The sequence below is a fragment of the Microcebus murinus genome, chromosome 16 (genome assembly GCF_040939455.1).
Source record: "Microcebus murinus isolate Inina chromosome 16, M.murinus_Inina_mat1.0, whole genome shotgun sequence".
Classification (NCBI taxonomy): Eukaryota; Metazoa; Chordata; class Mammalia; order Primates; family Cheirogaleidae; genus Microcebus; species Microcebus murinus.
Genome location: NC_134119.1, coordinates 60,923,539 through 60,950,333, shown reverse-complemented (window position 1 = coordinate 60,950,333; position 26,795 = coordinate 60,923,539). Strand labels below are relative to the sequence as shown.

General features: G+C 56.3%; 2 protein-coding genes across 6 annotated transcripts; both read left to right on the top strand.

Annotated features, from left to right (window-relative positions):
• The first annotated feature begins 101 nt into the window (after positions 1–101).
• SIRT2 (sirtuin 2) lies at positions 102–18,436 on the top strand. Of its 3 annotated transcripts, XM_075993065.1 has the most exons (18): positions 102–219; positions 592–659; positions 1,048–1,094; positions 1,394–1,442; positions 4,109–4,157; positions 4,582–4,695; positions 7,260–7,301; positions 7,459–7,565; positions 7,666–7,722; positions 8,189–8,257; positions 14,004–14,133; positions 16,132–16,191; positions 16,486–16,541; positions 16,655–16,731; positions 16,815–16,866; positions 17,349–17,419; positions 17,522–17,588; positions 17,712–18,436. In XM_075993065.1, the coding sequence occupies exons 1-18, from the start codon at positions 204–206 to the stop codon at positions 17,868–17,870; spliced, it is 1,290 nt and encodes a 429-aa protein (XP_075849180.1). In that variant the 5' UTR covers positions 102–203; the 3' UTR covers positions 17,871–18,436. The 3 variants fall into 3 exon arrangements, with proteins under 3 accessions (XP_075849180.1, XP_012630123.3, XP_075849181.1); XM_012774669.3 differs by lacking the exons at positions 592–659; positions 1,394–1,442 and having other exon boundaries at positions 104–219; XM_075993066.1 differs by lacking the exons at positions 592–659; positions 1,048–1,094; positions 1,394–1,442 and having other exon boundaries at positions 139–219.
• A 727-nt stretch (positions 18,437–19,163) lies between these two features.
• RINL (Ras and Rab interactor like) lies at positions 19,164–26,474 on the top strand. 3 transcript variants are annotated; one of them, XM_075993064.1, is made up of 12 exons: positions 19,164–19,477; positions 20,483–20,649; positions 20,829–20,988; positions 22,099–22,201; positions 23,188–23,260; positions 23,347–23,411; positions 23,610–23,759; positions 23,843–24,250; positions 24,621–24,914; positions 25,185–25,316; positions 25,488–25,651; positions 25,732–26,474. In XM_075993064.1, exons 2-12 carry the CDS (start codon positions 20,600–20,602, stop codon positions 25,792–25,794), a joined length of 1,662 nt encoding a protein of 553 aa, XP_075849179.1. In that variant the 5' UTR covers positions 19,164–19,477; positions 20,483–20,599; the 3' UTR covers positions 25,795–26,474. The 3 variants fall into 3 exon arrangements, with proteins under 3 accessions (XP_075849179.1, XP_012630143.2, XP_012630139.2); XM_012774689.2 differs by having other exon boundaries at positions 19,165–19,477; positions 20,414–20,649; XM_012774685.2 differs by lacking the exon at positions 19,164–19,477 and having other exon boundaries at positions 19,535–20,649.
• Positions 26,475–26,795: the final 321 nt, after the last annotated feature.

Genomic DNA, 26,795 nt, shown 5'->3' with positions numbered 1-26,795 from the left:
AGGCCCTCTGGGACTCGTAGTTCGGCCCTCGCGTGTCTTCCTTACCTAAGGGGGGCGTGCCCCGTTGCTGTAGGAAAGTCTTTATGCGGCCGCGAAGGCTGCTGGGAGTTGTAGTTCTCTAGCCTATCCCTGCCCTCCTGTTTCCGGTGCCATCACGGGGCAGAGCTGTCGGTGACAGCCCCGAGGGCCCCCGCCCCGCGCCCATGGCCGAGCCGGACCGTGAGTCGGGGGCCCCGGAGGGAGGCTCGGGCCGCGCCGGGGCCTGGCTGAGGGCTTCAGGCCCCGGGGCCCGATGGCAGGCACGGTGGGGCGGGAAATAGGAACTGCTTGAGGGAATGTCATTCGGAGGGCTGTTGGCTAAGTCGTCCATATTGCTAGGTTGGTGGGTTTCTGGGTAGCAAGGTGTTAAGGGTCCGTTTACTATGTCCGTTTGCCAAGTTACCAATGTTTCTCGCTCCTTGGTTGCTAAGGACCCTCGTTGCTAAGAACATAGGTTGCCGCGGTCCGGGTGGCTTAAGGGTACCTGGTTGTTACGGGCAACTGTAGCATGCTAGAGGACCCCTGATGTCCCCTCCTATCTCTTGCCCCTAGTTCCTGTGCCTCTCTTACACCTACCGCTTCCACTGCACCTCCTCTCCCAAACCTGCCTCCGAGCAGAGGTATCTCTTCTCTCTTCCTTTCTAAACTTCCCTGTGCCCTGTAAACCTAACCCTCCCTGCGCTCGCACTCACACTCTGCTATGTCCGTCCCAACTCCCCCGAAGTCTTCCTTCATGCGTGGTACTCCCTACTTTGTCCTCCCTCTCCTCCTAAAGCTTCCCTCCCCAGCCTCTCTGCCCCTCACTAACCGCCCCTACTGACAGCGCTTTCCCCTCTAAAAAGATCTGCTTTTCCGAATCCCCTCCCTCTCTCCCTCTACTGTTTTTATCACCACCCCGGCCCCAGCGTAACTAGGTGGGTGGGTCTTCTTGCCCCCCACACTGCCACGTTGAACCCCTTCATTCCCCCTTAACCATTCTCCCCACTGTAACCACGTCTGCTCCCCCAGCCCCTGACTCTCTGGAGAACCAGGCAGGGAAGGTGCAGGAGGCTCAGGTGAGATGGGGGAATGGGTGGAGGGAAGGAGAGAGACGGACTTGTTCCCACATCTCGCACTGGGGGGGGAGGTGGCAGAGGGGAGACAGTTACCCCAGGGCCTGGGCTCATTGCTCCCCATCCCTTACCCCGCCCGCCGCCGTCTCCTGGGGAACAGTGTATTCTGGGGACTGTCACAGGAGATCGTTCAGCCTTAACCCCAGGCCTGCCCTCCCAAACTTTCTTCTTTCCTTGCCACTTCCTGTTCCCCACCCCCTGCCTCCTGCATCCCTTTGGAACCAAATTTGTGCTGGGCCCAGAAGGGACAGGTATTGGATTTGGTGGTCTCTGAACTCACAGATCTTGCAGGCAAGTGATGAGAAAATTACCCTATGGGGTGATTATGAAAGCAGCTTAGGGGAGCTTAACTCTGTTAGCTCTGTAGGAGCCCAGGGTTAACTTTGTGGGTCACAGAAGATTCTAGGCAGGCCCTTCCCTGGAGGAATTCACAGGCCAGTCTAGCTGTCAGACTGAGATAGAGACACAACATAATAAGTGAAGAGTGACTTAGAATTTTCTTAGATAAGGTAAGAAATGGTGTTCCATGCAGAGGGTATGGCTTGTGCAAAAAAAATGAGTGCATGAAAGAGTGTGGTGTGTTCGGTAGCTGGCAGTCTGGGGGTGGTCAGCCTGCAGGCAAGGTTAGCATTTATTGACTCCCGTTGGCACTCAGCTTGGCGCTTTCTGTATATCATCTCATTTAATCTTCCCTGCCTCCCTGTGGAGGGGGTAAGGCCTACATGGCCATTTTACAGATGAAGAATTGAGGCAGAGTTGTTGAGTAACTTGTCCTCTGTCCCTCAGCTAGAAGAACACGGAAGGGTTTGAACCCCACTGCCCTGGGCACTCTGCCTTCCAGACGCCGCAGGGAGAGGTAGATAGGCCCCCTGCCAGCACTTCCATCTCCCCCTTAGTCCAAGTCACCCCTACATGCTGGCCAGGTCCCTTGAGTCCTTCCACAGAGCTGCACTGTCTGCAGCCTGAAAGAATGCCAGCCCACCCACACCCACGACATCGCTTTTCAGACGTAGGGCAGTGCAGAAGCGGGGATTAAAATACCGCACAATGCCGTCAATTCTGACTTGGTGGGAATTTAAAAAAAAATAAATAAGAGCAGCAGGGCGATGCTGAGGGTATAAGAGCCTCCTGTTAGGCTGTGACGTGTCACTCGCCTGGCTCCCAGAGCACAACTACTATCAGACAGAAAAGTTTAATGTTAAAAAGGGATCCTCAGTCCCAAAGAGGGAGATGCAAGGGTGTAAATTGCAGCATTGTTCGTAATAGGGCAAAACTGGAAACGGTCCAAACGGCCGTCAATACACGGGTTAAATGGACTATGGTTCGCCCATACAATGCAATACTATGTAGCCGCTTAAAAGGACGAGGTGAGTCTATGGCATGTTGTTCTGTGCAAAACGCAAGGTGCAGCGTCATACTATAGGGTATGACCTCTTTCTGCAAAAATGATGAGTTTTTATGTGCAGAGGGAAAAATTGGAATAATTGCCATCGGACTACTGATAGTCGCTATCTCAGCGGGGGTGGCCCGGGGAATTACAAGGCAAGTGCCCCAAGTTATACATTGTCTAATGGTCACAGTTTTTACAAAGCTCGTACAATCTTAAAAAGCAATAATGTTTAATATGTTCGGAAGGGAGGTTCTTTTTCAAGAAAGCTTGGCCGCAGAGCAGTGAGTGAGCAAGGAAGGGAGGTTCGTGTTTTTGAGCAGGAGAGTGGGTTGATCGCACGGCGTTTTTGTGAGAGCTGTTGCAGGGCCCGGCCCAGGCCTGAACGTCAGTGGAAGAGAGTTCTGGGGCTCCTGCCAGCAGCTGGACCCCAAGCTCAGTGCTGGGCATTCAGTGGTGAACACATAAAGTCCCGGCCCTCGTGGAGCTGACGTCCTAGAGGACTCCGTGGATGGCTGTGGTCTAATGATGAGACAGGAGAAGCCAAAGAGAAGGGCCTCTGAAGTAGAGGAGTGGGCTGTCCCCGAGAGGCCATCGCGGGCAGGGTAGCAGGGCATGTTGGAGGTGAGGACTAAAGCTGGAAGCCTAGGTGGCAGGACCCCCTGGAGAGAGGACTGGCTGAGCCAGGTGGAGCCCTGGGGAAGGAAGAAGGGGTCTGCAGAGGGCCCTTGAGGAGGCTGAGTGGACATGCTGTGGGGCCGAAGGGCTGTGGCAGGAGGGACAGGGAGGTATGCGGGGACAGGGGACACCTGGAAGACTTGGGGGGGCAGTGAGACCAAACTGACATGGGGCCGGGGAGGAGAAGGAAGTTTGGGAGATGCTGAGGACAGTTTAGCATACATTGGCAGTGAGGGGCCTGGGGGGGTGTTGTCACCTGGGGCGAGGTGTCCTGGAGGCCACAGGAGCCCGGGATCTGGGGACAGAAAGGCGGCATCCTCAGTGACTAGGCGGAGGCCACTGGCACGGATGAGCCAGGTAGGCCAGAGGAGGTGGGGAGAGAAAGCAGAGAGGCCAGGACAGCGGCCCAGACACCTGCGGTTTGGGAGCTGGACCAAGGGGAGGAGCGGAGACAGGAAATGGAGAGATCAGGACCATATTCAGGGTCCTGGGGCTCCGAGCAGGGGGCAGACAGTCCGAGCAGGGTGACCGGGCTTACTGGGCACTTCCCCACCTCGGGGCGCTGGTCCTAGCTCCTGACACACGGTAACTCGTAACCTGGTAACCCAGCTCATCCCGACAGCCTGTGAGCCCCATGTCCATGACGAGGAGCACTGAGACTCAGAACAGTGAAGTCACTCACGCAAGATCGTGCCCCTCGAGAGCAGCAGGGCCGGGTTTCCAAGCCAGGCAGCCTGTCCCAGAGCCCTGACGCTGGCCCCAGCACTGTCCCTCCGCTGCCCCTCACTTCCTCAGTTCATCTTTTCCCCAAACCTGGTGTCACCCCCCCAACCTCTCCCTCCCTCCCTAACCCCACTTCTCGGGCCTGGCCACCCCACCCCGCCCCTTCCAGGACTCAGACTCAGACGCTGAGGGAGGAGCAGCTGGCGGAGAGGCGGAGAGTGAGTATTTTCCTTGGGGGGCCAGGAGCCAGTTCTAGGTGGGCGGATTTAGGGAAGGGGCTGGGTGATACCCCCTCAACTCCACCAGGAGTGGCATTCAAAGTATGTAGCAAGGCTGGGTGTGGTGGCTCACGCCTGTAATCCCAGCACTTTGGGAGGAAGGTGGGAGGATCACTTGAGACTAGGAGTTCAAGATCAGCCTGGACAACAGGACCCTATCTCAAAAATAAATAAATAAATAAAGTATGTAGCAGCGGGTTCATTGCCAATGCCAGAGCAGGCTCCTAGAGGCCCCTGGCGGGGCCAGGCATTGTGCCTGTCATTGTGGGGAGGCTGGAGGACCCCGGGGCGGGGGAGGGGGTACTGGAGATGTCCCTGCACACCGTCTGAGTGTCCCCTCCCCACGGTCTCTCTTTCTGGTCAGTGGACTTCCTGCGGAATTTCTTCTCCCAGACGCTTAGCCTGGGCTCCCAGAAGGAGCGTCTGCTGGACGAGCTGACCTTGGAAGGGGTGGCCCGGTACATGCAGAGCGAGCGCTGTAAGTCCCCCACTCCCACGCCCCCGGGCTCAAACTGGGTTACGCCAGAAAAGGAGCGTGTTAACTCTGCCACCAGAACCCAGCTTTGAGCGTGGCGGGATCTAAGATTCCTAAGAATACGACAGTGACAGTCAGCACGGGTGAGCAGGCGTGAGCCGGCTCCGGCACGCCACGGCGGGGTGACTAACCCAGATCACTGCCCCACTGTCCCTTCCGGACTCTGTGCACCTCTGGGAGCTGAACTGGCTCCAGTCGGCCCAGGCTGAGTCATGCCCGCCCCCGACCATGCACCGTGTCTCTGATTGGCCAGACCTGGGTCACACCTACATTTCTGAGCGAATCGCTGTGCTCTGACTGACCAGGCCTGTGTCATCCAATGAGGATGATGGTCGTGGTCTCTAACTCACCGGGACTCTGGGGACTCAGTAAGTTGACATAGACATGGGTGCGTGGAGCGCAGCTTGTGGCCCAGCCAGAGCTGTCCGGTGGCCACTGTGGTTGTCGCAGGGAGCTTGTTTCAGGGGTGGCATATAGGCGTCTGGTTACTGGGTCACCATGAAATTTATATTTCTTGCCACAACTTGAGGTCACTAAAGTCTGAGAAACCGGGCCCTCTGCAGTCCTCAACTTGAACAATCGACCCTTTGAGGGTCCTGAACAGCCCTTTGTTGAGGACGTCTTCTCCAGTTTCCCGTCCTCTGGGGCAGCTGTCTCTGTCCCCAGCCGGCCGGGCTGCTGCCCTGAGCCTCCTCTCCTGGGGCAGGCGGGAGGCCGGCTGCAGCCTCCTCTGGCCTGGGGGCCAGAGAGAACACGGGCCGTGGCTACAGGCACTTGTTCATTCTGCCCTCTTGCACCTGGCTTCTGGGGTAATTGGCTCCTGAGGGTGCCCATGAGGGGCTAATAATAAATAATAACAATTAATTGGCCCTCAGCGTTTGCTAGGCACTGGGTTGTCCTCTTCTTTGATCTTCGTGTTCTTTCTGTGAGGTCATTACAGGAGTGATCTGGACAGAGGAGGAAACTGAGGCACGAAAGATTGTGACCTGGTGTAGAGTCAAACAGCTGCCAAGTGGCAGAGTCAGGATTTGACCCCAGGTCCCCTGAATCCAAAGCACACTCTCTCCCTGCCTTGGTCCCCACTGGATCCAACCAGGCCCGGCCTGCTGGCCTCCCAGAAGCAAAGCCGAGGGCTTTGCTCACCCTGGCTGCCTTCCCATGGACAGACACCCTAGAGGCGCCCCATTCACAGGGTGTCACATTTTTGTGTCTGTCCATCAGCTGACAGGTAGAATGCAGGGTACCACGTGGTGTGGCTGCCCGCCAGCCGGCAGCCGAGGCAGCAGAAGGGCTGTTTCTGCTCCGCCCAGTGAGCTTGGGAAAGGATTCAGCCTCCTGCCGCATCTTTTATGAAAACTGGCAAACACGGGGGAGCAAGGTGCTTATATATGCAAATCCGGGGTATAAAGAAGTTTAGCACAATTGACTCAAAGAACTATAGCAAACACATGTTTAGCGTTTGGTGCCAGCACAGATCTGAGCTTATGTGAATTAATTCATTCTCTCAACAGCCCTGTAAGGTCAGGACTATAATTGTGCCCATTTTACAGAAGAGGAGGTTGAGGCCCAGAGTAGTGGTATGGACTGTCCAAGGCCCCACGGCCACCTGGGTTTGGGGGAGCCAGGATTTAGCTTAAGCTCTCTACCCTCTGCTGTGTGTGACCAAGAGTGGCAACTCTTTAATCTTTGGTCTGCACCTGAAAATCACCAGGCTTCAGGTGGCTGATGTGTGTTTGATTACAGAGGAAAGTCGTATAACGGGAGAATGTGTAGACTGTGCTAGGGAGAGGTGGCCACCCCAGGTTGTGTCCAGAAGACAGATGTTGCACTCTGGGAAGCTGAGGTGGGCGGATTGCTCAAGGTCAGGAGTTCGAAACCAGCCTGAGCAAGAGTGAGACCCCGTCTCTACTATAAATAGAAAGAAATTAATTGACCAACTAAAAATATATAGAGAAAAAATTAGTCAGGCATGGTGGTGCATGCCTGTAGTCCCAGCTACTCGGGAGGCTGAGGCAGGAGGATCGCTTGAGCCCAGGAGTGTGAGGTTGCTGTGAGCTAGGCTGACGCCACGGCACTCACTCTAGCCTGGGCAACAAAGTGAGACTCTGTCTCAAAAAAAAAAAGAAAAAGAAGACAGATGTTGCCTGAGATTTTTATTAATAGAATGACCTGAAACTCCTTCCAGGGAATGCACCTTCCTACCCGCCCTCCCCCAGCCTCTTACTGAGGCCTCACGCGGCGGGGTTTTGTCTTGGTCTACTTAGGAGGAGAAACTTCTCCTCCAGTGGCCTTTTCTCAAGTCTTTCTAAGTTGGTGTCATTTCAGTGAATTCATTTTCCCCTGGCTGGCTCTTCCACGAGTGGGCTGTATGACCTCCTGTTGCTTTCCTCATCTGTAAAATGGGGATGTTAACACTCACCCGCTCAAGACTGTTGGGAGGACCACAGGCGTGTATTTTAGGAGCTGAGCAAGTCGTGTCAAATGATGCATAAATTCCTCCCCTCCAGGTCACAGAGTCATCTGTCTGGTGGGAGCCGGAATCTCCACGTGTGAGCACCCCCTGCCCCAGCAGCTGCCCTTAGGAGTGAGGGACCCTTCCCAGTGGCCGGGGGTGGGGAGAGCTATCTGCCCTGGCCTGGGAGGATGGGAGTGGCATAGGTGGGGACAGCACCCCGGATCCATTGCTCCCTGCGCCTCCTCCCCCAGCCGCGGGCATCCCCGACTTCCGCTCTCCGTCCACGGGCCTCTACGCCAACCTGGAGAAGTACCACCTCCCGTACCCGGAGGCCATCTTCGAGATTGGCTACTTCAAGGTACGCGCTCTCCCCGGAAGGAGCACTGTGATGAGGGGAGGAGACTAGGGTCGCTGGGCTCCAACCCTCATCTCCCACCTCCGGCTCTCTCTCCCAACAGAAACATCCGGAACCCTTTTTTGCCCTTGCCAAGGAATTCTATCCCGGGCAGTTCAAGGTGAGACGACTGCTTGCAGATGGGGAACAGGAAAGGCTGGGGACAGCGGGCATGGGAAGGTCCCCCCAGGGCCCTTTAGACATTAAGTACCTGGGTGCCGGGCCCACACTGCCCAGGCTCAACTCCTGGTCCCTCATTTCCTCAGCTCATGACCTCGACCCTCAGTTTTGCCGTCTGTAAAATGAAGCCGATCGTGCTATCTGGGAAGGGTTGTCAGGAGGCTTCCACACGTTAGTGACGCACGTGGAGCCCAGACCCTGGAGCCGGGCTGCCTTTGACGACAGCCCACCTCCCCATGCCTCAGTTTCCTCATCTGCGAAATGGGGATAATGATGGTCTCTCACGAGGTCATTGTGATGATTCCTTGAGGTCAAACAGGCACAGTGTCTAGAAGGTTCGCGCCGCATGGCGCTTGTGTGCAGATGTTCTCCACTGTCATCAGCATTGTCATGCTTCCTCCCTGCAGCCGACTGTCTGTCACTACTTCATCCGCCTGCTGAAGGAGAAAGGGCAGCTCCTGCGCTGCTACACACAGGTGGGCCGGCCACGGGCACCCCTTGGGGAGGGGGCAGGGCGGGCAGGGGACAGGCAGGTGCTGTCAGCGGAGGGGCGGAGCTGCATGCCCAAAAGCTCAGGTGGTGACTCAGGTTGACGCAGGTCAGGGCTCGGCCCACTGCCTCCTTGCTGGGGAACTTGCAGTGAGTCACTTCCTCTCAGCCTCAGTTTCCCCTTCTAGGAAACAAGGGCAGCTCTGCCTTCCCAAGTCTGCGGTGAGGTGGCAATGAGCTCCTCCCAGGGCCACCCCACGTGTGCTGTGAAAGGACCCGTATCTGCGGGGACGCCATTTACGCCACAGGCAGCCCAGAGTTCAAATGTGTCATGAGCATCTTTCCGGCACATGACACCAAAGTGACTTGATCTAACAAAACCAGCACACTGTGACAGTTTTCCAACAGGTGCATGTTGTGTCTTAAGGAAGGGGTGGCCTTTGATAATTGGCACAGTTACAGTAAACACAACATTGCGTGTGCCATGGGGCCACGGCTCAGACGCGTCGGGTGCTTAGCCGAGGCCGCCCCCTAGGGTGCTCCTGCAAGGACTGGCTTCTGGACTAGTCGGCCTCACTTTTAGGTTCTCACGCCACTAACAGTAAAAAGCGTTTGTGCCTCTGCCTGTTTCCGAACGTGTATCGAAATCACACGCTGCACTACAGCAGCATCCGTGCGTGCCACAGATAAACCTCAGCCCCAGAGTTATAAGACAGAGACCTAACTCTTGATGATAAATAGGTGTTCTAGTATTTTCTTCCTGCACCAGGCAGTTTGGCACTTGCAGCTGCGGAAGCTGCCACCAGGGGGAGGACAAATTCTTTTTAGATCCAGATTTCTCAAGCCCTGGCAGGTGTTCCTAGCTGGGCCTGGGGATGGGGGCGGGGGAGGGGACAGCCACCTCCTTCTAGGAGGGGCCCAGGCTCAGAATGAACCCGACCCTTCCGCCCAGAGTCAGTTTCATTCACAGGACGTGGTTCAGATGTGATACAAACAGCTTGCTTAAAGGCAAGCGCTTTCTGTGCCTGAGTTCACAAAACCCGCCCCAAGGCCCTCCTGGCATCCTTGTGTGTCAGCTTTTGTCACGAGGAATGTCTACTGAGTTGTGTGTCAGAGGGTGACAGTCTCTGGAGCACAGTTGCAGGAGAGGCGATCAGAAGTGCGGTGGGGGTGAGGGTGGAGGTGCCCTTGTTAATAAGGTGCTCAGGGGAGGCCGCACCGAGAAGGTAACATTTCAGCAAAGACCTGTAAGAGGAGAGGGAAGGGGCCTTGAGGTTGTTGTCTGGCGCAGGAGTGTGGTGCAAAGGGCATAGGCAGTGCAAAGGTCCTGAGGCAGGATTGTATTTGTTCAAAGAATCCAATAAGCTGGATGTGCGTGAGCCATGAGGAGAGTTGGAGGAGAGAGCGGTCAGGGAGGTGACGAGGGTAGATCATACAGGGCCTTGTGGACCACAGGGAGGAATCTTACCTTGACCCTGAGTGAGGTGGAGCCCTGGGAGGGCCGTGACCCGACTCAGGTGTTCACGGGCTCCTCAGGCTGTGTGCGGGAACAGACTGGGGGGCGGTGGGGAGGGGGATACCGAGACCAGGAGGCTCCTTCTATGGTCCAAGCAAGAGCAGGTGGAGGCCAGGCCACGGTGGGGCCACTGAGAAGGGAAAAGGGTTAAGGTTAGGGTTGCAAATTGATTTGGAAGGCAGAGCAGCAGGACTTGCTGATGGATTGGCTGTGGCCATGACAGAAAGAGGGGAGTTGGGGACAACATGACAGCTTTCAGCCCAAGCACCTGCTGCTTTTTACTGAGCTGGCGGGAAGCGCAGGTGCCGGGGCAGGTGAGGAGTCTGGTGAGGGGCACGCGCAGATCGCAGATCAAGCTGCCCGCCTAGAGGGGGAGGACGTCGGGACTTGAGTGGAAAGGTCCTAGCTGGAGAAGCGGCATGTGGATGGCGTTTCAACTCCCCAGACAGAATGAGAAACTGAGGCCAGGGCGAAGTACTCTGCCGGGGTATTCAGTGCGCTTGATGCCCCGCTCTGTAGGAAGGACAAAACCCCACGCTTAGCCACCACGGCACGTCAACAGTGTGCCGTTTCCCAGCAAGCCCGTGTCGGAACATTCTGGATGAATGTGAAATATGCAGGTCTCTCCCCCCCACATGCAATATTTAACTATGGATTTAACTGCACACACATGTGGAAAATGGCATATTACATGAAACATAAAGGTAGAAAAAAGCTCAACTCTCATGTTTCATGAAACCATTTTATTCAAACGTGTCACCCTCTTATTCAACCTCAACCACTTCTTGAGTCACTGACCCAGTTTTCGGGGACACGTTGTCTTCATGTCTTTCTGAATTGTGACGATATAGCACTTTTGAAGCTGTGCATGATGCTATTTTTATCTCAGGGCACAAGTATCCATTCAAACATTTGGACAGTTGTCTCGTTCATTCAAGTCACTGTGATCTCCGCAGCAAAACGGCCTTTAGTTCTTGCAAATTATATTCATGGCATTTGCACTGTACATGAGGTTCTGTGCCTGGCTTTAGTCACTTAACTTTTTTTTTTTTGAGACAGAATCTCACTCTGTTGCCCGAGCTACAGTGCCGTGGCGTCAGCCTAGCTCACAGCAACCTCAAACTCCTGGGCTCAAGTGATCCTCCTGCTTCAGCCCCCTGAGTAGCTGGGACTACAGGCATGCGCCACCATGCCCGGCTAATTTTTTCTATTTTTAGTAGAGACAGGGTCTCACTCTTGCTCAGGCTGGTCTTGAACTCCTGACCTCAAACAATCCTCCCACCTTGGCCTCCCAGAGTGCTAGGATTCCAGGTGTGAGCCACCGCGCCCGGCCCACTTAACCTCTTGTCCAGAAAACCCTTCCATCTCCACACCACGTTGCAGCTTTTTAAAATCTGAGTCTGATTCAGACTCAGTAAGCACTTCCCCTTCATCTTCAGATTTGAAAGCGATTGTCACAGCAGGGGCGAGTGCTCGGCCCCCTCCACCACCACATCTCTCCTGGCCTACAGATGGCTCAGTGGGGAAAAAAAAGGAGAGCCTTGTTTGAGGGGAATATGCTTATTTTTAAAACACACAAGAAGGGCCAGGTGAGGTGGCACATGCATATAGTCCCAGCTTCTCGGAGGCTGAGGCAGGAGGATCGCTTGAGCCCAGGAGTTTGAGGTTGCTGTGAGCTATTTTGAGGTGACTGCACTCTGGCCTGGGCTATAGAGCAAGACATCATCTCAAAAAAAAAAAAAAAAAAGCTAGTCAGGCCGGGCGCTGTGGCTCACGCCTGTAATCCTAGCTCTTGGGAGGCCGAGGCGGGCGGATTGCTCAAGGTCAGGAGTTCAAAACCAGCCTGAGCAAGAGCGAGACCCCGTCTCTACTATAAATAGAAAGAAATTAATTGGCCAACTGATATATATATAAAAAAATTAGCCGGGCATGGTGGCGCATGCCTGTAGTCCCAGCTACTCGGGAGGCTGAGGCAGAAGGATCACTCAAGCCCAGGAGTTTGAGGTTGCTGTGAGCTAGGCTGACGCCACGGCACTCACTCTAGCCTGGACAACAAAGTGAGACTCTGTCTCAAAAAAAAAAAAGCTAGTCAGAATATGGCACCACTTAGAAGGTAGTAAGTGGCAGTTTTTGAGATGTGCCTGCCGATGGCTCCGGCAGGGGGGACAAGCGCATAGCCCCAGCCCCGGCTCAGGGCCTGAGCTGTGTGGCTTGCTGTGGGGCCCCCACATCACCCAGAGGAAGGAAGTGACACCTTCCTCCATTTGCATAGACACCCTGTGTGGGCCTAGAGCCACCCTGCCATTCACAGTGTTTTGATCAGTAACATAGTGTTTTGCTTCAAAAGATGAGCCAAGGTTTAAAAATCAGGAGATGTCGCATGGAAGTCCAGACTTCAAGTCTCTCCTGAAACTCTGGAGGCAGTGGCCACGCCCCGGGAGGCTTTCCCGGGGACAGCTGCTGGCTGGAGCCCAGTGGCTGTGCCCACCCTGGGAGCTGCCCACCAATTGCCCGGGCCCCACCAGCCTGCTTCCCGCAGCACGCCAGGCCGCGTCAGTTGCTGTGTGTCACCATGCGTCCCTTGTAGCTTTTCCTGTGGTGGAGACCTACTTCCTGGCGTCATGATCCCCAGCTGCTCTCCCTAGAGGCCACTGCTGTGACCTGTTCCTGTGTCTCTGGAGCTATTCTGTACCCAGCCAAACAAATACACAAGCTCATATATTCTTTTTTCACATTCCATGCATAATGCCTTTGTTCTTCTTCATCTTTTTCTTTCTCTTTCTTTCTTTTCTTTCTTTCTTTCTTTCTTTCTTTCTTTCTTTCTTTCTTTCTTTCTTTCTTTTTTTCCTTCTTTCCTTCTTTCCTTCTTTCTTTCTTCTTTTTTTTATTAGACAGGGTTTCTTTTTGTAGCCCAAGCTGTAGTACAGTGGCACAACCATAGCTCACTCCAGCCCCAAACTCCTGGACTTCTTGGGCTTAAGCGATCCTCCTGCCTCAGCCTCCCAAGTAGCTGGGACTACAGACACATGCCACCACACCTGGCTAATTTATTTACTTAATTTTTTAGAGCTGGGGGGGGGGGTCTCGCTATGTTGCCCAGGCTGGCCTTGAGCTCCTGTCCTTAAGCAGTCCTCTTGCCCTGGCCTCCCAAAGTGCTGGGATTACAGCACCATGAGCCACCATGGTGCTGTAGAAAACAGCCCAGCCTGTTCTTCTGCACTTTTTTTTTTAAATTCACTACCCCCCCAAATCTGCACTTTTTTTTTTTTTTGGCACGTTTTAGCATCTTGGAGAGATTATGTCACAGCGATATATCCAGATCTGCCTTACTCTTGTTTGTTTGTGGTTTCTCCATTGCCGGATGTCCTAGTTCATAGAAAATACTCATTACAGGCCGGGCACGGTGGCCATGCCTGTAATCCTAGCACTCTGGGAGGCCGAAGAGGGCGGATTGCTCGAGGTTAGGAGTTGGAAACCAGCCTGAGCAAGAGCGAGACCCCGTCTCTACTATAAATAGAAATAAATTAATTGGCCAATATATATAGAAAAAATTAGCGGGGCATGGTGGCACATGCCTGTAGTCCCAGCTACTCAGGAGGCTGAGGCAGCAAGATTGCTTGAGCCCAGGAGTTAGAGGTTGCTGTGAGCTAGGCTGACACCACAGCACTCACTCTAGCTTGGGCAACAAACTGACACTCGAATTAAAAAAAAAAACAGTGAGCCCTGATTCATTCATTCGTGTTACTGCTTGGCCAGGGCAGACACATACAGCTGTCCAGGTTGGGTACTGTACAAGGATGCCACATCTGAGGGGGCCATTTACAACAGAGACATTGTAAATGTTCGCATTTATTTCAATATATTTCTGGCAGGTAGCCGTAAAGCATCCACTTCTAACAAAACAACATTTCTGAAAAATGGAAGCAAAGTGGCCCGAATTTTCAGAAAAACACCACATGGCCAGGGTGCAGTGGGCCTGGCTGCACAGACATTTGAGTCTGGGCCCCTGGCTTTACGCTGCCGTGACTCTTACCCCTTCAGTGGCACCATCAGAATGAACAGAACCGTTTTCGGACACACCCTGCCACCTGCTTCTTCCTCTCTCCTCTCTCACCCTGTCCCGACTCTCCCACTCGCTTCTCGTGGCCTCAGCTCCCTGCGCTGCCTTCTGGCCACAAGCGGGGCGGCTCCCTCACTCCTGACCCTCTTCCTGCCAGAACATAGACACCCTGGAGCGAGTGGCGGGGCTGGAGCCCGAGGACCTGGTGGAGGCCCACGGCACCTTCCACACGTCGCACTGCGTCAGCGCCCAGTGCCGGCGCGAGTACCCGCTGAGCTGGATGAAAGGTGAGGCTGGCGGCACCCCGAGGGCGGTCCCCCCAACACCAGAAGGCCATTCCTCAGTGTCAGGAGCTGGGTCTGCACGCAGTGGCCGCAGTTCTGTCCTGCCCGGCTCTTTGGCTCTATTTAGTAGGTGCTGGTGGCCCCTGAAGATCTGAGGTGGCGATGACGATTTAGCGCTCCCCAGACCACCTCACATCCGGGGTGCCATGGGCACAAGCTCCAGGTCACATCCGGCTCTACTCACAGTCCGCCCTGAATGGGCACGTGGCCTGTTCTGGGAGGTCGTGACTCTGTAGCTCTGTGTCCCTTCCCATCTTGCAAGGAAGGTTCATTGCAGCAAATGTAACTGCTTTCCAAGATCAGCACCATCTGATAGAACTTTCTGAGACCAGGGAAAAGTCCCGTATCTGCACGGTCCAGTGTGGCAGCCACTTGCTGCATGTGGCTATTGAGCACTTAAGATGTAGGCCGGGCGCGCTGGCTCACGCCTGTAATCCTAGCACTTGGGAGGCCGAGGCGAGCAGATTGCTCGAGGTCAGGAGTTCCAAACCAGCCTGAGCAAGAGCAAGACCCCGTCTCTACTATAAATAGAAAGAAAATTAATTGGCCAACTAATACATATAGAAAAAATTAGCCGGGCATGGTGGTGCATGCCTGTAGTCCCAGCTACTCGGGAGGCTGAGGCAGGAGGATCGCTTGAGCCCAGGAGTTGGAGGTTGCAGTGAGCTATGACAATGTCATTGCACTGTAGCCTGGGCAACAGAACAAGACCCTGTCACACACACAAACAATTGGAAAAGTCATCTGTGGCTTTGACTGCCACATTGAACAGCACAAGCAGGAGCTACAGAGCGGAGCAGGAGAGCCGCAGGCCTGGCTGGGGAGGGAGGCCTGGCTGTCGCTGGGAGAACAGACCACGGGGCTCGCTGGGGTCAGAGGGCCTGTTCATGTAAGGACAGAGCGTCCAGAAAAGAAAAAAAATCAACCAATCTGTGTATCTTGAACGCCTGGGAGAGCCTATTTCTGACGTCCATTGTGCTGATTAAGAAGCCACTTATTTCAGCCAGGGAAAGCCATGTCTGACATTCTTTATGCGGACGTAACAAAGCCTCTGGTGTCCATGCGAGATAAGGACAGCTGCAGCATTTGTAGTGCAGCCTTTTCTGCTAAAACGCCAGCTGACAGCCCTGGGCTAAGGATTCCTCAATAGCCCAACCGCACACAGCTGGGGCCAGGGCACAATCCACACCACCCCGCTACGTCTCCTTTACAGCAGTGTCACCCGAGTCACGCACAGATACCGTGCTGCCGGTGCAGGAATATTTGGAAGTAAATTACAGACTCTAAAACAGTGCTCTGTAAATGTTTGTTGAATGAATGAATGAATGGTTGAATGAAGCAGTTAGAATTCTGGGGGTTGCAAGTGACAGAAATGCGTTCAACCTTCCTAAATCCATGGGCAATAGAAGGATGATTGTCACAAGGATGGTACACGTTCGGGGGGCTGGGCATGGGGGTCCGTCACAGCACCCAAGGGTGGGAAGCAGCTTGGCCTGAGGTTTTGTCCCTACCCCAAGATCACCTGCGTGTTCTTCCCTCTCTCTTTGCCACTGGGGATCACCGGGCCTCCCTGACCCCGGGGAAAGCAGGGCTGCCCTCAAAGACCCCCTGGCAGAACTTGACTTTGTGAGTCCTGATTCCCCAGGTGGGGGTTGGGAGACTCAGTTTCCCAACTGAGGCAGGGCAAGTGTCTGCTCAATTCGTTCCTTTATTCCTTCTTCGCTAGCTGTGGACAGTGGTGCTAGGAGCCAGCCGTGGAAGCCTGGGGGTGGAGGGGACAGTTCTCTAAGAAGGGAGGTCTTTTCTGAGTGGGACGGACACCCCAGAACATTCCCCAGTGGCTGAGGGGTGCGTGTTGACAGGGGAAGAAGGGGCGTGAGCTGCACCCCCCAGCCCAGAGCCTCTTACCGCCTTGTCCCCCTGTCCCCTCCCCACGCTCAGAGAAGATCTTCTCGGACGTGACTCCCAAGTGTGAGAAATGTCAGAGCGTGGTGAAGCCTGGTGAGCCTGAGGGCCAGGGACCTGTCGGGGTGACTTGGGTGGGCACCCCCTTCCTCCCACTGACCCCTTCCCGAAGGCCATGCTTCCCCCGGACCTCTGGCCACCTCTATCTCCCTGCCCAGTGCCCTACATCTGTCCCAGGAGAGCAGGGTTCTGTCCCCCTGGCCGGTCCCTGCTGCTCCCCGACTCCCACCCCGACCCTCAGGTTCAGCCTCTGCTCCTGCCTGTTCTCTCTGTCTCCCCATGTCACTGTCGTGTTCTGTTTCTCTGTCTGTCCATCTGTCTCCGCCTCAGACATCATCTTTTTCGGCGAGAACCTCCCAGCGCGCTTCTTCTCCTGCATGCAGTCAGTAAGTGCTGGGGCGGCAGGGCCAGCCCCGATGGGGAGGGGCAGGCGGCCCGGCCTGCGCGGAGGGTCCCGGAGCCCTCACTGGCTGCTGTCCCCCCCCCCCCCCCCCCGCAGGACTTCCAGAAGGCAGACCTCCTCATCATCATGGGCACCTCCCTGCAGGTGCAGCCCTTTGCGTCCCTCATCAGCAAGTAGGTCGGGGCGGGCCGTGGGGGCGGCTGGGGACTGGGGGAGCCGGCAAGGGCGCCGCCCACTGAGCCGGCCGTCCCCCCAGGGCACCCCTCTCCACCCCGCGCCTGCTCATCAACAAGGAGAAGACCGGCCAGGTGAGCCCCACTCACACCGGGTCCTCCCTGCCCTCCCGCCAGCCTCCTCGGGAAGCAGGGGACAGGCCTCCGAGAGTCCCCACTGGAGCTCCCCGCACTTTGGGCTCCTCGGCTCAGACCCAGGGACTCTAGAATCCAGAAGGGTCAGGGTCCCTCCGCCTGTCAGCTCTTTGTCCCTTTGTCCAGGGATGCCTGCTGGGGAGAGTGCCCTGCTGGGGAGGGCTGTTCCCTGGAGGGGACACAGGCACTGACGCCAGACGGGCAGAAACAGCGTGGACCAGTGCTGTCCCCAGCATTTACGTGTGTTAACTCGCTGACGCCACAGCCCTGTCAAGGGGTCCCTGATTAGCCCCCTTCTACAGATAAGGAAACTGAGGCACAGAGAAGCCAAAGTCACTTGACCAGAGTCACAAAGCTGGGATACAAAGCCAGGTCACCCAGCTCCAGGGTCTGTGCTCTTAGCTCTCCCCTCCCCCCTGCAGAGGGACCCTTTCCTAGGAATGATGCTGGGCCTGGGAGGCAGCATGGACTTTGACTCCAAGAAGGCCTACAGGTGAGGCTGGGCCTGGGGCGGGGCAGGAGGGAGGGGACAAAGGCACAGCTGGCAGGGGCCTCAGGCCAGCCTGGGCGCTCTGACTCTCCTGCCACACTGCAGGGACGTGGCCTGGCTGGGTGACTGTGACCAGGGCTGCCTGGCCCTCGCCGACCTGCTCGGATGGAAGGTGAGGAGCTGGGTGGCCCCAGCCTATCCCGAGCCCAGTCCCTGGACCCTACTTCCGCCCTGTGGGTCCTCTGACGCCATGATGTATGGTGACCTCTGACCTCTGTGAACTTTGCCCCCGCAGAAGGAGCTGGAAGACCTTGTCCGGAAGGAGCATGCCAGAATAGATGCCCAGTCAGGGTCAGGGGCCCCCAACCCCACCACTTCGACTTCCCAGAGGAAGTCCCCACCGCCTGCCAAGGAGGCGGCCAAGGCCACCACAGAAGGGGAGAAACCCCAGTGACAGCTGTGCCTCCCAGGAAGGACACCCAGCTCCTCGGGGACAGCTGAGCCCCCACCAACCCTGGCCCCCCTAACCTGCAGCGCTTATCTGGGGCACTCAGAACATCCCCCATCCCTTAACTGCTCCCTCCCAAATCTGGGGTCCCAGCCGTCCCCACCCCACCTTAGCCAGTCTCTAACATCTAGATGCCAAGTCTCGAGCGGCCCATCTCTAACAGCCCACGGTCTCTAACCACTCTAGGGGGAAGGAGAAACCGCCCTAATTTCTAACTGTCCCCAGGGGGCCCCAAAACAGCTAACTATCCCAGGACAGGGAGCTGGGAGCCCCCCACTCTCGCTATTGCTACCAGGGCCTCTGGCCAAACATACCAATTCTAACCCCCCCGGGTGGGGCCTCCACGTGCAACTCACACCCGGCGGGGAGGGGCGGTCTCAGCTTGAAGGGCTCCCTAGTCTCTGCCTCCAACTCCAAGTGGGTGCTGGGCCCCTCCACTTGGGCCCCGCTTCCCACGTGGGGAGGCCAGAAGACATCGCTTTTTGGAGACAAATTAAAAAGAAAACCACTCACTGGCGTCTGTTCGTTTCTTTACGCAGCTGGGGGCAGGGGGAGGCTAGATCTTGGGCCACTGAAAAAACCAGAACATCTCCTGGCCCTTAGGAGAAACACAGGGAAGGGTGGTGGAAGGGGACCCCAGGGGGTGTATAGGACCTCATGGCTCTGAGCCCTGGCCCCCCAGCCTGCCTGGGTCCCTCCCTCCAAAGCCCAGTCTCTCTTTTTTTTTTTTTCTTGAGGCAGAGTCTCACTTTGTTGCCCAGGCTAGAGTAAGTGCTGTGGCATCAGCCTAGCTCACAGCAACCTCAATCTCCTGGGCTCAAGCCATCCTCCTGCCTCAGCCTCCCGAGTAGCTGGGACTACAGGCATGTGCCACCATGCCCAGCTAACTTTTTTTTTTTTTTTTTTTTTGAGACAGAGTCTCGCTTTGTTGTCCAGGCTAGAGTGAGTGCCGTGGCGTCAGCCTAGCTCACAGCAACCTCAAACTCCTGGGCTCAAGCGATCCTCCTGCCTCAGCCTCCCGAGTAGCTGGGACTACAGGCATGCGCCACCATGCCCGGCTAATTTTTTATATATATATCAGTTGGCCAATTAATTTCTTTCTATTTATAGTAGAGACGGGGTCTCGCTCTTGCTCAGGCTGGTTTTGAACTCCTGACCTTGAGCAATCCGCCCGCCTCGGCCTCCCAAGAGCTAGGATTACAGGCGTGAGCCACAGCGCCCGGCCCCCCAGCTAACTTTTTTGTATATATATTTTTAGTTGGTCAATTAACTTCTTTCTATTTTTAGTAGAGACAGGGTCTCACTCAGGCTAGTTTCGAACTCCTGACCCCGAGCGATCCTCCCGCCTCGACCTCCCAGAGTTCTAGGATTACAGGCGTGAGCCACCTCGCCCGGCCTAAAGCCCAGACTCTTAAGGCCTGAGCCCCCAGAAAGAGAGAGGAAGGTTGACTTCAGACACCTCCAGCCCCGCCTCTTCCCCCTGCCCGCTCAGCTTCCTCTCTGCGAGGAACACTTTCACTTCCTGCTACTCCAGGCCTCCCCGCGGAGAACAGGTAAGGCCCCTAGGGACCGAGCATTGACACACTTGTCCCCCCCCCCAGTATTCCCCATGGTACCAGGCAGCTGCGCCCAGCCCTGCCCGGCACCACCCACATCCTCCTCCCCTGCCTCGGGACCCAGGTGGGCATCTGCCTCTCTTTCCCTACTCCCCCTTCCTGCCCTCCCACCCCACCCCAGACAGGGCACCTGCCCCCTGCCCTCCTAATGCCTTGGGTTTCTGGCCAGTGGGCTGATCTACTTGTTTAGCTGCTTCTTATCTACATGCTAGAATGGAAGTCCCTGGGGACAGACACCTCTGCTGCCCATCGCCCTCTCCCCAGGGCCCAGGTGATAACCTACCTTTGGACTCTGCACCTAGTCAAAAGCTGGGTTTGACGGATGGATAGGTAGAGGGACACGTGTGTGATAAAGCCAAAGAGTAAAAATGCTAATGGTAGAATCTAGGTAGTGTGCATAGGATATTTTCCCTGTATAGTTCTCCCAGCTTTTCTGTGCATTCGAAAAATTTCATAATAAAATGTTGGAGGAAAAGATTCAAGGGCCCCTCCTTGGTGTGGGAAGGAAGAGGGGATGTTGCCCTACATTTGGTAAATATTTGAGTGCTAGATGACACGGCGGCTCACACCTATAATCCCAGCATTTTGGGAGGCCAAGGCGGGAGGATTGCTTCAGGGTAGAAGTTTGAGACCAGCCTGGACAACGTAGTGAGACCCTGTGTCTACAGTAAAAAACCAAAATGCATGGCGTGCCTACTGTGGGCCAAGAGCCTTTCCAGGCACCGGGTTTTGGCAAGAGCAGCTGGTTCCGTTCATATGGCCTCCCTGCTTGTTAAAATCGTGAAATATTTCCTACCACTTGGTAAATTGCTCTTGTTTTGAGTCCTCTCCCCCAACCCCAGGACACACTGGCCTCTCTCTTGGGGTCCCCAGATCTCCCCAGCACCTAGGACTAAAGAGTTAACCCCTGGGACAGCAAGAGGCTCCATTCTGACTGGTCAGGTCTCTGCCATATTGGATATAAATATTCCGAACGTTACCCGCGGGTGGAGCAGCTGGGAGTCTTCTCTTCCCTGCCGGAGGCCAGACCATGGCTGCCTGGCTTCCCGCCTCCTGACGATGGCCCAGCCAGAGGACAAGGCCCCTGCAGCCCCCACCGAAGGGGAGAGGTGAGGGCTACTGGAGTGAGGTCTCTAGATCCAGAAACCCCTTCCACCCAATGCCCACCCCGACCACGGGACCCTAAACCTCACCTCTGACCTTTGGCAATGGGCTGCCCCTTCCTGCACCTTTGACCCCACCTCAGTATCCAACCAACCTCTGACCTCCTGGCCCCTGCCCACCCCAGGCTGGCCCCATCACAGGTGAATGGAGCAGGCGACACCCCTCTAGGGCTCCTCAGCAGCCCGGGGTCACTTCTTCGCCTACAGAGGACACAGGGGGTGTGGCAGGTCCCAGAGCTGCGTGCCCGGGACGCAGAGGCCCTCGTGGAGCTGTGGCCACCGGGGGTGAGTCATCACAGCCAGGGACTCGTTCTGACGCTGCCATGGCATCCTGTGTCACTCAGGCCCCTGCTGGTTACTAGAGTCAAACACAACACGAAATGGGCAAACCCAAAAGGCTAGTAATGATCATTCACAAGGACTGAAAAACACAGAAATAAAAAAGTAGTTTCAGGAAGGTCTGGATCCTCAGCTTCAAACAATTTAGGGTTTCTCTTCATCCCATTTCTTGGCTTTGCTTTCAACTGTGGGGAATTTGGGCTATTTGGGGCTACAAGTAAAGAACACCTGTTCTATAGTGACTCAAACAAACAGGCATTTCTCTACCCTAACCAGAAAGGCAGCTGCTGGCGCTAGTTCCGTGGCTGCGTGCCACCAGGGCCAACTTCCCCATCGTTCTCTTGCACGTATGTCACGGGTGCCCGGGGCTGCCCAGGTCCAAGTGCATGCGTGCATTCCAGGCAGGAAGAAAGGAGGCACCCACCGGTTGCATCTGTTTCTTTTACCAGGAGATGGAAAAGCCTTCACAATTAATTCAGAATATAGAGATGGGGCCAGGGTAGCAATATTTTTACAAGCTCCCTTTGGAGCTGAGAACCACTACATATATCAAGCATTATTCATCTCCCCTGCCTTGAACAAGAGGTTCTGCAACGAATCTTGGCTAGATCTGCAGAGGACAGCTAACAGGGTCTACCAGAGCTTCTTCCTCAGGAGAGCATTGTCCTTGTGGCAGCAAAAATGGCCGTCCCCAGCTCAGGGCTACATCCTATCAGCTTAGCAACACATCTGTAAAAAGAGACCTCTTCCCAAAGAGCTCCAGCAAAAATCCTGTGGAAGACGTCCATTGGCTGGGCATGGATCACATGTCCATCCCTGAACCAAACAGTAGGCCGAGAACACATCCTATTGGCTAGATCAGGTCATGGGCCCACCCCTAGGGCTTGTGGGAAATCAGTCCCACTCACAAGCACTGAGAGTAGGGAGAGGGTTTCCCTAAAGGAAATTTGGGGTGTGGAACCCAAAATAAGGGAAGTAGATGCTATGCAGGCAAAAGTGACAGACACCTGCATGCACACCCCTTCATGAAGCTGACCTTTGCCTCCATCCCCCCAGAGTTTCCTGGTCACAGGATGTGACCCCAGCCACTTCTTGGTGTTGAGGACAGGACCTTTGCCAGGGGAAGTCAACAGCTACCAGATCCAGAAGTTTCCTGGAGGTGAGGCCCCTCCCCCTGAGTTTCCAGTCCACAGTAAATTTATGGGCAAGGACTGTCAGCTTTCTTTCCAAAATATCTCCTGCATTTTCCCAATCCTGTCTGCCTCCATCACCCTAGCCTGAGCCACCATGACCTCTTGCCTAGACAACTGCAGTAGCCTGCCCTCTCTTCCCTGCTCCTGTCCTTTCCTTCTTGCAATCCACTCTAAGCACAGATTTTCAATCATCAGTTGGATGTGATAGGCCCCAGTCCCTTTCAATCACTCCGTTTCATTCATAGCATTCAACACAATATATGCTGATCTTTATTTGTGTACTAATTTATTTTCTGTCTCTCCTCCCTCCCCCAAAACAATAAGCTACAGGAAGGCAGTGAACTTGTCTGCCTTTTTTTTTTTTTTTTTTTTGAGACAGAGTCTCACTTTGTTGCCCAGGCTAGAGCGAGTGCCATGGTGTCAGCCTAGCTCACAACAACCTCAAACTCCTGGGCTCAAGCAATCCTCCTGCCTCAGCCTCCAGAGTAGCTGGGACTACAGGCATGCGTCACCATGCCTGGCTAATTTTTTTTCTATATCTATTAGTTGGCCAATTAATTTCTTTCTATTTATAGTAGAAACGGGGTTTCGCTCTTGCTCAGGCTGGTTTCGAACTCCTGACCCCGAGCAATCCGCCCACCTCGGCCTCCCAGAGTGCTAGGATTACAGGCATGAGCCACCGCGCCTGGCCTTTGCCTTTCAACAACTGTATTCCCAGTGCCTGGAAATGAATAAGTGCTCAATAAACATTTATTTAATGAATGAATCCTATTTGGTGGCATAAGTGGGATGCAAAGGTAAAGACATAGGAAAAGATGGGATGGGGTGGAAATTCCCCTGTTCTGAAAGTCCCCTGGGGGGGGGTTAGGAATGGAGAAGAGAGAGTCCCAGGGGAGAGAAGGCTGTCACCCACTAAGTTTTGTTTTTGATTCTTCCTTGTCCCCTCCCCCAGGTATGTCCCTGAAATCTTCCAACCTCTGTATGCCAGACCTGCCCCATCTCCTGGCCTTCCTATCAGCCAGCAGGTACAGGTCACCTATTAAAGGTGCTCAAGGGGACCCTTCCCTAAGACACTCTACCCACCCTATGGCTTCTGCTTATCTATTCTCAGGGACGTTTTGCCCAGAACACTGCTCTTGCCCCCTCCCACTCTGGGGCCGGGACAGGAACACACAGGTGAGGCGAGGTTCTCCGAAGGAGGGAGAGGCCAACGTGCCAGCCTCCCCGGTCCAGGGGAATGGGACTTGAGGGGCTGGGGGCCAAGTCTCAGCGCCCACAGCCACGAGGCTGGGGATTAGGTCTCCTGGTGCCCTGAAGGGACCAGGGCTGGTCCCTTGGACACCAGGGACAACTTCTCACTTTTGCTGGCCTCAGATTCTCTGCAGACTGGCGGGGTCCAACCGGACTCCTCAAGGAGGGTGCTTTCCGTGGTCAACCGGCTCTACCTGGACACCCACGGAGCCTGGGGTACAGGGCAGACCCCCAAAGCAACGGAGCCAGAGCCGGCCCAGGCACCGGAGCCAGGTTAGCTGGGAGAGGCCCTGGGCCCTGAGGGCTGGGGGAGCCGCTGCCCGGTCCTCGGGGACCCACCCCGCTCCTCACACCAGCCCCCAGGAGCGCCGCCCCTCACAGGGTCTCCTGGGTGGAGGGCCGGCTCAGCCCGGAAGCGCGCCAGCCCGGCCCGGCGCTGGCCAGCTTGGTGGAGGAGGACGAGGACCGGGACAGTGACGACTACAAAGATACGGAGGAAGACCCCGAGGATGAGCTGACCGTCCACGTCCAGGCCCTGGCCAGGGCCCGCAGCAGCTACGTGGGCCGGCAGTACCGCAGCCTCCGGGCGCGCCTCACCTCCCATTCCGCGGGTCCCCACCGGCCTGGGGACCCAGCCACCGAGCTGCTGCAGGATGTGCGGCAGCTCCTCACTGACCTGCAGGATCACTTGGCGAAGGACCCCAACGTCAGGGCTGTCTTTGGGAGCAGGCGGCCTGGGGTGCCCCAGAAGGAGGAGGATCTCGGTAATGCCGACTGCGAGGGCCACCCGGGTTCAGGGCGCCACCGCTTGGGTTCAGGGCGCCACCGCTTGGGTTCAGGGCGCCACCGCTTGGCCCTGCGCGCGTGTTCTCAGCCGACATCCTCCTCTCCGCCGTGCACGCGTTTCCCTTTCCAATCACAGCCCTCTCCTACACGTGCCACTCCCCTGTCACACGTGTGCCGACAGAGACACACCCCCTGTCCCTCGCGCAAGTTCACACCCGGGCTCCCGCTTCCACACGTGTTCACACCCATGTCTACACTGTGGGCGACCTCAGAAGCTAGGGAGGGGTGGTCTGCCAGGGCGGCTCAGATTGGGGCCCTGCCCTCACCGGTTCCCCTAACCCCCCGCAGGCCCCGCGGTGGAGGCGGCCGTGTGCAGGGCCGTGCTGGCGCCCCTGAAGCCGGCCCTGTGGACGCGACTCCGCACGCTCCGCGTCCGGGAGCTGCGGCAACTGCGGCGGCGACAGATAGCCCTGCGGGTGGGGGCGGGGCCTGAGGGGCAGAACCCGGCCCCTGCCCTGCGGAGCCGCATCCACGCGCGCCTCGCTCACCTCCACGCCGCCTGCGCCCCGCGCCGCAAGGTGGCTCTCCTGCTGGCGGTGTGCAGTGACGTCTACGCGGGCCTGGCTCGGGGTGAAAACCAGGGTAAAGGAGGGGCCGGCGTCTACCTGGGTGGGGAGTGGCTAGAGGGTTGGGGGAGCGAGGTAGGAGGTGTCTATGCGCACCTATGCGCACGTCGGGGGAGAGGGCAGCATGCTCTAGTGGGAGGCGTCTACGCGGTCTAGAAGATTCTGGCAGGAGGCGTTTGTAAGCGGGACAGCTGGACGGGCAGCCAGCCCGCGCGGTCCTGGGGATCGGATGGCAGGTGTCTGCGCGCCCCCACCCACCTCAGGACCCGTCCCCCGGCTCCCCCAGAGCCCCTGGGGGCCGACGCCTTCCTGCCCGCGCTGACGGAGGAGCTGGTCTGGAGTCCGCACATCGGGGAGACGCAGCTGGACGTGGAGTTTCTCATGGAGCTCTTGGACCCGGACGAGCTGCGCGGAGAGGGTGAGCCCCCACCTCCAGAACGCTGGGACCCGGCCGGGGGCGCCCCAGGGTCCCCAAAGCCCCAGACAGCAGCCTTCCTGGCAGCAGGAGCGAAGGCAGGCGCGCTGCAGGGGACTTCGGGCGACCAGGGAAGCCAGGGTGGCCACGCTGACCTCCCCTTGTTGCCCCCAGCCGGGTACTACCTGACCACGTGGTTTGGGGCGCTGCACCACATTGCCCACTACCAGCCCGACGTGGGGCGCGCGCCCCAGGGGCTCAGTTCCGAGGCCCGCGACTCCCTGCGCCAGTGGCACCGCAGGCGGACGCTGCACCGACAGGACCGCCCCGGAGCCCAGGTGACCGCCCATCCAGCTGCAGATGGAGGGGAAGGTGCGACCTGCTGCCCTTCTGACCCAGCCTCCCCCTCCCCCCACAGGCCGATCTGCCCTTTGAGGAGCCCTGGGCGGTGGGGACTGTGGCGGGGCCCACGCATGATTAGGGGCCTCCAACCCCTCTGCTCCTCAAGCAAGACGCGGGAGGCAGCTGGGACCGCACCTGGAACCACACCGAGTCCTGACCCGGTTTACGGGCAGCGAGGAGGAGGAGGAGGCCCCAGGAAAAGGGAAGGGCGCACCTCTGGGCCTTTGCACTGGCTGTTCCTGCCCCCTGGAATGCCCTTCCCGAATACCCCCTCTGCTCCCTCTCCCGCCCCTCCGTCAGGTCTTAGCACCGATGTCACACCCCTGTCTAAAACTGCAACTCCTCTCACTTGACTCTCCCCGAGGTGGGCAGAATAGTGTCCCCCCAAAGATGTCCCTGTCCTGATCCCCAGAATCTGATTTTACTTTACATGCTCAAAGGGACTTTGCAGGCCCGGTTCCCGTTGCAGGGGGGTTATGCCCTGCGTGGGGTTGCAGGCAGTCAGGAGGTCAGAGCTGGAGAAGGAGGAGTGGCCATGCAGGTAGGGTGGCAGTGACAGGACCAAGAGCCAAGAGACTCAGACACCCTTGAGGCTCGAAAATAGGAAGGGATTTTCCCCTGGAGTCTCCAGAAGGAACTCAACCTTTGATTTTAGACTCGTGACCTCAGAAATGACTGTAAGATAATACATTTGTGTTTTCTAAGGCTCTAAGGTTATGGCAATTTGTTATTGCAGCAATAAACTAATACCCTTCTTTATCCTGATCTTCATTTTTTTCCCATAGAATGTATCACTTCCTAACACACTATATGCCTAGCTATTGTCTTTTTTTTTTTTTTTCTTCTTTTGAGAAAGAGTCTCGCTTTGTTGCCCAGGCTAGAGTGAGTGCCTTGGCATCAGCCTAGCTCATAGCAACCTCAAACTCCAGGGCTCAAGCGATCCTCCTGCCTCAGCCTCCCGAGTAGCTGGGACTACAGGCATGCGCCACCATGCCTGGCTGATTTTTCTATATATATTAGTTGGCCAATTACTTTCTTTCTATTTATAGTAAAGATGGGGTCTCGCTCTTGCTCAGGCTG